This window comes from Littorina saxatilis, linkage group LG7 (assembly GCF_037325665.1).
Source record: "Littorina saxatilis isolate snail1 linkage group LG7, US_GU_Lsax_2.0, whole genome shotgun sequence".
In the NCBI taxonomy this organism is placed as follows: domain Eukaryota; kingdom Metazoa; phylum Mollusca; class Gastropoda; order Littorinimorpha; family Littorinidae; genus Littorina; species Littorina saxatilis.
The window spans coordinates 53,655,018-53,664,532 of NC_090251.1; the positions used below are offsets into that span (position 1 = coordinate 53,655,018).

General features: G+C 42.1%; 1 protein-coding gene across 1 annotated transcript in view; it reads right to left on the reverse strand.

Moving 5' to 3' along the window:
* Positions 1-4,879: 4,879 nt before the first annotated feature.
* Positions 4,880-9,515, reverse strand: part of LOC138970236 (basic helix-loop-helix ARNT-like protein 1) — a 38,022-nt gene continuing 33,386 nt past the window's right edge. The window contains exons 2-7 of the mRNA XM_070342733.1: positions 8,287-8,437; positions 7,352-7,437; positions 6,910-7,024; positions 6,337-6,385; positions 5,350-5,545; positions 4,880-5,067 (exon numbers count right to left, since the gene is read on the reverse strand). Coding sequence (XP_070198834.1) covers positions 4,880-5,067; positions 5,350-5,545; positions 6,337-6,385; positions 6,910-7,024; positions 7,352-7,437; positions 8,287-8,437 — 785 coding nt within the window. The remainder of the gene's footprint in view (positions 5,068-5,349; positions 5,546-6,336; positions 6,386-6,909; positions 7,025-7,351; positions 7,438-8,286; positions 8,438-9,515) is intronic.

Here is a 9,515-nt window from a genome sequence, read left to right on the forward strand (position 1 = left end):
CAATCACAAAGGCACACTAGGCTCATTGGAACCTCAACACACAATCAGTATATTCAGCCTATATAAAAAAAAAGGCAAAGATTAACCTTGAACAACGCCTACATGGAAGTCTGTTAGTCTCGACGAGAGGGATAATTCTTTCTATCTTGGGAACTTTATGTCAAGATAATTGTGTTTAATTACGTAAGAAAATTGCAAAAGATGGTAAGTGGGTCCATTTTGGAATTCCGCACACAGCCTTTAGCCCTAGAACGTGATCACGGGAAATCTAATTACATTTTGGCAGGAGATGCGAACTGACAAAGCGCATAAAGTTTTGTTTGGCTGCAGGCAACGCTAAAGGTATGTGTAGTCATCTGTGAGAAAGTTGTGTGAAGCTTTTGACTGTTTATATCGTCATCTGCAACAAAAAGACAAATTGTAGCTTCAGCAATTTTTATGCTGTGGCCTGCACTGTATCTTTAAAAAGGGGGCGGGGCAGGGGCGGGGGGGGGGGGGGGGGGGGGGGGGGGTGTGGGTTGAGGGTGGATGGGTTCCACTCTACCTGTGGAAATGATGATCAAACATGTACTTCTTGTACATTTCAAAATATCAGAAGAAACATCATTCATTTCTTTTTCATACAAATGTAGCTGTAATCCTCGGAAAAGCGTCTGATTAATTTAACAAGTTGAAGACAGACAGGCACATATTTTTCCACTGAAAGCACATGCAGTGATTTTACAGCATTTTTGTTGATGGAAGTATTCACACACATATAATGTATTCAGACAAAAACAGTAAAACTTCAGTTTTCAGCATAACAATTTGTTGTATACATATAGTTTCTGTTGTGTCACTATTATTGTAAAACTTTCTATAGTTTGAAAGAAAAACTGATGACAACAACAATAAAGTAATACATGTACTGGCACACAGTTGCTCATGAAATTCTCACCAAAAAAAAGACTGCATTGAAAAAAAAAATAAAGAAAAAAAAAATAAAGAAAAAGAAAAAGAATTTTGTTTCAAATAAGTCACTAGCATGGTATATATCAGCATTTCAAACGTGTAAATCGAAAAGGGGTAATTTTCATTTTCAAGCAGATTTTTCTGTTCTGTGCAAAATTGCTCAGCAGATGGTAAAGATTACAAAAGCTGAAACGTTGCTTTAACTACATTGTTTTCATCAGATTTAACGTTTATGTATTTCTGACCACAAAAGTGTGCTTCTTACACAGAATATTTTTTATTACATGGGTAGTTTTACTTTACTTTCTTTGGTGTTTAACGTCGTTTTCAACCACGAAGGTTATAATTATCGTGACAGGGAAAGGGGGGAGATGGGATAGAGCCACTTGTCAATTGTTTCTTCTTCACAAAAGCACTAATCAAACATTTGCTCCAAGGGCTTGCAACGTAGTACAATATATTACCTTACTGGGAGAATGCAAGTTTCCAGTACAAAGGACTTAACATTTCTTACATACTGCTTGACTAAAATCTTTTCAAAAATTGACTATATTCTATACAAGAAACACTTAACAAGGGTAAAAGGAGAAACAGAATCCGTTAGTCGCCTCTTACGACATGCTGGGGAGCATCGGGTAAATTCTTCCCCCTAACCCGCGGGGGGTACGTGGGTAGTTATTACCGCAGGCTCCTCAAGGCAAATCAAGCTCTTCTTTCATAAGACTCTTATAACTGTTTAACCCTTTTCCCTTTAATTTACTTCCACACAGGAAAAAACACAACTCATTAAAATAACATCAGCCTGTGACTAGAGGGCAGCTCAGTCTTTCTTCGTCAGTACATAGACCATTTATCCTGGACCGCCAACTAGCTCTCTCTCCGCTCTTCTCTCTATTACGAGGTAGCGGCCTCTCGCATAAATTTAGGAACCTACGCTTACAAGCCTTTCAGAAATCAGGGGGACGTGATATCCGGTGTCGATTGTAAACATGGACGAAGTTGCCGAGGTAAGTTCTGAAAATGCTAAAATAAACTCAGCAAAAGTGCATATGGAACATGTTTTTCGATGAGTTTTGTTAAGTTTAGTTTGGAGTTTTGGAAAATCCAGTTCATTGTCACCTCCCATTGTCACAAATAACTGGAGCGTGCTTTCTTTTCACTGTCTTCGAATCGCTGGCCTTTCAAACCGGACGCTAAGCGCCCCTGAAAGGCGGCGTCGTAACCTCGAAGGGTCACGTGACGAGTTGGCGGTCCAGGCTATTTGGTCTGTGGTCAGTACTGTAGAACGTCCCCCCTTTTTTAAGACCCCTTGATTTAAGACTCCCCCCTTTTTAAGACCTTGAATTTTTAGATGTCTTGTTCATAACCTCTGTAAATGTTATCTCCGTTTTAAGACTCCTTCCCTTTAAGACCTGACTTTCTCAGATTAGTGGAGGTCTTTAAAGGGGGTTCCACTGTACAACAAACAACACAAAGCACAACACAACCCAAAACAACCATCTGCAACGGCAAGCTCCACTTCAATATTAATCAAATGTTTGAGAAGGGTGGACAAGCTTGCGATTGATCAAGCTTGCAGAACTGAATAGTGTGCGAATAGTGTGCAAAATTGAGGTTGCAAAATGTATTCTCCCTTAAAGCTTATCAAACCATGCACATGTTCTGCAGCAATTGAAAACAAAACAAAATTACAACAAACAAACAAGAAATAAACTTAAATAAAACATTTAATTTTAATGCCCACAAAGGCTGCTGCATTCATGCAGCTGCAGATGGAAACATTGTGTGACCGTTCCACAAATAAAGTTTGATGCAAGTTTGTGTCAAAGTCAAAACGGAAACTCCAAATGGACTGGAATGATGTCTATAGACATAACATTAAATATGTCAAAGATACACACACAAAACAGATGTCTATGAGTTTTCTGGGACTGCATTTCCACAAAGTCTGAGTAGAAATCAAAACAATATGATTCACAGTCATATTGTCAATTCTTCAACAAGCTCCATAAAAGTTTTGAAAGCTCTGGTATCACACAATCGCTCCCAATAACTTGTCGACAAAACACACAGCATGATCCAGCCATGCCTCTTGAAAGCTCAGATATATATAAATGTTCAGATATAAATGTATATCACACCACAGCACAAGAGCTGATCTCTAAAACTTTCTCTTTTTCAAAATGTTCAGCTGTTCACTTCAAGTTCAAGCCAACACTTCACGTTCACAAGTCTTTCAGGCAATATATTGAGCAAGAAGGCAACAGGTTCAAGAACAGCAAAAGGTCTCAAAAACTAGAAACTCGCATTGAGAGCTTTTACTCCTAAAGTCCTAGCACAGCTAGTCTAAAACAATGAGGTCTTGTAATGTACGTTCTTCCAGCAGAAAGTTTATTTCTGAGCATTACAATGGTACCACTACCTGCAGAGCGAAGCACCTGCAACAAGATGACACTTCCCCCCTTCCCCTCCATATGAAAGGACACTTTCAGCTGTTGTTCCATCGTCTAATACCAGTTGACCAAACAATACCCATAACAGTCAAGGGAAAACCAGTGCCTGGCCTGTCTAAAAACACCTCCCGCTGGAGGGATTTTGCAGCCAGCGCAGTGAAGATAATTAGAGGGAAAATTTTTCTCTGCGAGTGCGCCAGCAAGCAGGATGTCCCAGAACTGATAACGTCATGACAGGCCACCTGTAATCAGAGAACACTTTGGGCTGGTCACAAGCCGGTGTCCTTGTATGTCATTTCTGCTGGAAGATCAGGACCACCGTCAAGGCAATGATACGACTTCTGAACACTTTCTTTCGATTGTTGGAATTCCAAACAGTACCAGCTCTTTCTGTTTAAAAGGCTGCAATATCACCCACCACTTTCCTTTGTCATCACTAATATCAGTTTCCGTTGTCATCACTTAAATATCAAGTCTTTGCAAACCTCACCAGAAACATCTGTGAAATATCGATCTTTCGTCATTTTGCCATCATTCAACATTTGTGATACACCTGTAAACAATTTAAGGGTCACAGTAGTTATACATCTGTTCCGCCTTAATTCACTGTCACTTGGCAGGAACATTTTGTTAAAAGGACATCATAAACATAACTCAGCACGGTAAGAATTGAATCACTACTGCCATTTTTTTCAGATTGCAGGAATGTATTTCTTCCACTATCCCTCAGAACACAATCAGACTTTGAGTAGGTCGCACACTTGACCATGAGACAAACTGAGAGTTCGTTTCACTCAGTTCTTAATTCTTGACCTTTGACACAACCTTGAAGACTGAGACATGTTTATCTGTGTGGTTTTCTTAAATTGAGCAGCGTCTTCGATTGACAATTACCTGCAAAGTTTTTCAAGGTTGCCAAAATCTAGCACACCCACGTGGGTCAAGTCAGGGTCACTGTGGCTGCGTGGGAAGGTTGAATGAAGGTCGTCAGAGCCACCTCGTCAGCTGCAGTTCAGGCGTGCAATGACTATTGTATCTTGACTAACATCAGAGGGAAGTCTTCACTGGTGCCAAGGCCAGGCAGGTTTTTGTGTGGAATATGGCCCGAACAGAAGAAGTGTCATGTCTGACAGACGAGTTGTGTAGGCAGGTCACTCTTCGTAGCCAATCTTAGGGCCACCGCATGAAATGCATTTATTCCACGGCCACACCATGAGTGGGTGACAGCTGGAGCAACCCTCACCTTCGACCTCAGCTTTCTCCAGAAGACAGTAACTGAATTGTCTCTCAAGCTGAATTCTCCAAACTCTTCTTCTTTACAAAGACTCCGAGCACACAGTTGCTGAATTGAGAAGACAGCAGCTGAATCGTCTCTCAAGCTGAATTCTCCAACATCCTCATCTCCATCCAGACATCCAAGGAAAGTACCAAATCTCTAATTTGAACAAGATCCTAACGTTTACACACAGCTTGCATCATAACGGCCATGGAAGGTCGTTAAAGTCCACGGGGCCGCCCAACCCTGCGTCTGCTTCTAGCAAACTCATGAGGAAGGCCAAGGCAGCTTCGTCGTTTCCGTCGTTTCCTGGGTTCTGGATGCTGTCCATCGTCTGTTCCTGAAGCACGTTCTCAAAGAGAGACGGTTCTTCCGATGATTCGCCTCCTGTGAGAAACAAACAGTGCAATTTGAGTCAGTTCTATAATGCTATATTACGAACTTAATTTAATGAGTGGAGAAGACAATTAAGCTATTAATTATCATAATTGAACACATGCACACACAGACGTACGCACAAATAAACACATGCATGCGTGCGTGTGCGCACACACACACACAAACACGTACGTACATATGTACGGTACGCACGAAAACACACACACACACACACACACACACACACACACACACACACACACACACACAAATGAGTTAAATGACACCCACCTTGTGAGGAGAGCTTGACGTTGATGCCGTTGTGCGATGTGGGAACCATACGGCTGTTGTCTGTTGCCCACCTGGAGTTGGAGTTGTTGTTGTTGTTGTTGTTATTGTTGTTGTGGTTGTTGGTGGTAGAGGGAGGGGTGACCAGGGAGTGGGAGGTGGTGGCGGTGGCGGTGGCTTTGGAGGAGGAGGGGCGAGGCTGCACATGTCACAAACAAACAATTATTTATTATGAATAAGCACTGTGGAATTGACCCTGTCGGGTTTGTATGTGTTGTGAAAGAGTGAATGGTTGGTTATTATTTGGTATCGTCTCTTGCATATATTTGAGACCGATGCAAGTTTGTTTCTTTCTCAGTTCACATGGCAAGCATAAACTGTTTACAAGCAAAAGAGTGAATACCCTTGCTTTTAGTGAGGCAAGCTATCCACACGTGCTCCTGTCCACATGTTTCAGACACCCTCTCGCTATAGTGACTGCCTGCCTTTGACGTCACTAGGGAAAAGGTCCCGACAGTGATTTCAAAACATTGTCTATTCGCAAGATGAAAATAATAAATCAGATTGCATCTTGAAGACCTTCTGAGGTTGATGCGCTCACCTAGTGGGTGTTCATTTTCTGTCCTTCCTTTTGATAAAACAATTAGTAATGAGTATGCAATAATCACATTGGGGGGGGGGGGGGGGGGGGCTGCATAAATGTCACAAACAATGAGCACTCCGAGACAGTGTGCAAATATTGACTGATAAGCAGTAAGTACACAGTGGTGACTAGCTAGAGTCACAATAGACCAGTGTGGTCAGTTGTGTTACTTTTCTGATACAACATTTTCCTTGACATTTTGTGAAACCATGAGGAACACACAAATACACACCTTAATTCCACCTGCACTGGCCAACCCAGTCACACACACCCACTCACAGACAGACAGACAGACAGATGGACGGACAGACGAACAGATGGACAGAGAGAGAGGCAGACAAACTCACCTGTATAGGATTGAGGAAGTCACTACTGTCTGCCACATGAGGTGTTTTGCTGAAAGAAAATCACAGAAGTTAAGAATAAGGACTATATATGATTTGATCTGAGAGAAATTAACAAAGATTACTTGCAGTTCTTTTGCAGAATAAAGAAAAAGCATTGTTCACAGCGTGAATGTTCGCAAAATTATAATACGCGACAATATTATTATCTCAGCACAGAACTTGCATACGTTAGACATATATAAAAAACTAAAAACTAATGAGTACGTCACCAAAATATACTTGGTTCTCAAAATTCTTTGTTGGCTTCCGGGAGACGTGCTGTGGAAGCGACATAATGTACTTTACGTGACGCCATTATTCGCATTGTGATGTCTTATCGAACTTTTAATCACTTTTGACGTCAGAAGTTTTACTTTGGAAGAGGGGGTCACGAAGAGACATCTTGATTTGTTTGATCGGTGTCATTTGTCTTTAACACTAAGTGTCTCAACAGCACACTTTTTTATAATTTAAATTTACTTTTTTTAATATTAATGATCAAAGGGTGACAACTACTTAAGCTAGCACACTTACTTGAGTTGTTCCAAGCACTCTTCGGCGATCTGTTTGCCGATGCGGCCCGCTCCTGGCTTGATTCCCCCAAGCAGGCCTGGAATGAACACTGACTTTGGTGGTTGAGAACTCTCGGCTGCAAGACAAGACAAGCCATTGTTAACTTTTTCAGTCCTATGTAGTAGAATGGACCTTTTGAGGTGAACCATTTCCCCATTAAGTCCCCACTGGAGGGGGGGGGGGGGGTGGGGTGGTGGGGGAAAGGGGTTGGAACAGGAACAAACAAATATTCGTAAAACAGAGACAGTGGGTGAATTAGACTTTTTGCTGTTCATTTTAGTCCATTAATTGATGGGCTTTCCCTAATGTATCGGAGGAAGCATCATTCCCCCCATAACGCTTCAAGTGCATCCCCCCCCCCCCCTTTCTTCCTAAAGCTTAAGTTATCTTGCTGTGAGCTTACCCAAGTCCATGGGTGTGAAGTCTTCCTCGTCCGGTATGGTCAATGGCAGTTCTATGCCCTGGCCCGAGCTGGTCACTTCTTGACCCCTGTTTACACAAAGAGATACACTTTGTAATCAACCGCAATAAGCATTTAAAAAAGAAACTAGTGTCTATGGCAAAGCTGCATCTCTAGCCGGCAACGTAGAAGAAATGTCGAGCTACTATAAATAGCTCACGCCCCCGCCGGCACACAGCTCTGCAGAGTCTGCTGTGAAGGGAAACTACTACGTCCCCGTGTCATACAAGGATTTGAGATAAGCATGCTATTATGTCAACCAAGAACACATAAAGGAAAACACTGGTCATTCAAAAAAATGTACAGAAAACTAGGAGCAGCATTATTACATCATCTCATCACGCATCAAGAGAAATTGGACCCCACCCGTTTAGGACCTTCACAAATATAAGAAAATCAAGTCTTAAAAGGGATAGGTAAATTTACAGAGGTTAAGTATCAACAGAACATCTAAGAAAGGGGGAAGTCTTAAATTGAAGGGTCTTAACTCTTTGTCTCCCAGGTACGGATATATCCGTACCCACTCATATCATATATCCGTCTGTAGATGTTAGTTTCTTTGTTAGTCCTGTGTTGACAACTCTTCGACAAGCGCTTAGAACTGTACCCACGGAATACGCGCTATATAAGCTTCATATTGATTGATTGATATATCCGCTCAGACTGTTAGCTTCAGTCGCTTTCTGTAACATCAATTTAGACTAACGCCTGCATTCCAGCGTGTTGATACACAGTTTCTACGCAGTTACTACAATTCTGAATGACCTGCTGCAGCACAGCTGGTCTGGGCTAAAAAAAAAAATGGGTCAACATAAGTGGGGTAGAAAGTGTTAAAAGAGGGGTTCCACTGTATTCAATCTTCGTTTTAAACAACTTACTGGACCACCGAGTTGGTGGAGACGATGTATTCCACCTCTTTGGTCCATGGATTGCGAAAACCAAAACACGTGGACTTGAGATGGAGAAACTTTCCGTCTTTTAATTTGAAGCGGTACACGTCTGTTTCCACTTTCTCTTTTGTTGATAAAACTGGAAGACAAGAAGAGCAAACGCTCGATCGAGTCACTTTCGCAGTTCTGAATATTATATGAGGCATCAGATGGACAGGAAGAAATTGCTATTCACAACACAATGAGTCACGTTCACATAAAATTTGAGCCCGGTCACTTTCATAGTTTCCGAGAAAAGCCCAACGTTAAGTTGTGTGTTGCCGAACAGAAAAGGCTAGTTATCTCCCTTGTTTTTCTGATAACGTTCGTAAAAGGCTACAGATGTAAATACTTTGATGTAAAGAATAATCCTACAAAGTTTCAATCACATCCGATGAACTTTGTCAAAGATATAAAATGTCTAATTTTTCCTTTGACGCTGACCTGTGACCTTGAAAAAGGTCAAAGGTCAACGAAACCATCGTTAAAGTGTAGAGGTCATTGGAGGTCACGACTAAACAAAATATGAGCCCGATCGCTTTGATAGTTTCCGAGAAAAGATATAAAATGTCTAATTTTTCCTTTGACGCTGACCTGTGACCTTGAAAAAGGTCAAAGGTCAACGAAACCATCGTTAAAGTGTAGAGGTCATTGGAGGTCACGACTAAACAAAATATGAGCCCGATCGCTTTGATAGTTTCCGAGAAAAGTCCAACGTTAAGGTGGTGTCTACGGACGGCCGGCCGGACGGCCGGCCGGCCGGACGGCCGGCCGGCCGGCCGGACAGACTAACACTGACCGATTACATAGAGTCACTTTTTCTCAAGTGACTCAAAAAATGACACATTATCAACCGTCATTATTCAGGAATAGAGAGAGAGAAATAGCCAACTAGATGCAACACACATGCATGCACATAAACGCACACACACACACACACACACACAGAGAGAGAAACAGGGTTGATGTAATATCTCTCTGGTCTTCCATCATTCATTTGTCTCTCTGGACCCTAAAACACTCTCTTTCTCCCCCTCTCTCTCTCTTTCTCCCCCCCTCTCTCTCTTTCTCCCCCCCTCTCTCTCTTTCTCCCCCCCTCTCTCTCTTTCTCCCCCTCTCTCTCTCTTTCTCCCCCTCTCTCTCTCTTTGCCTCTCCCTGTCTTCCCTTTCTCCCCCTC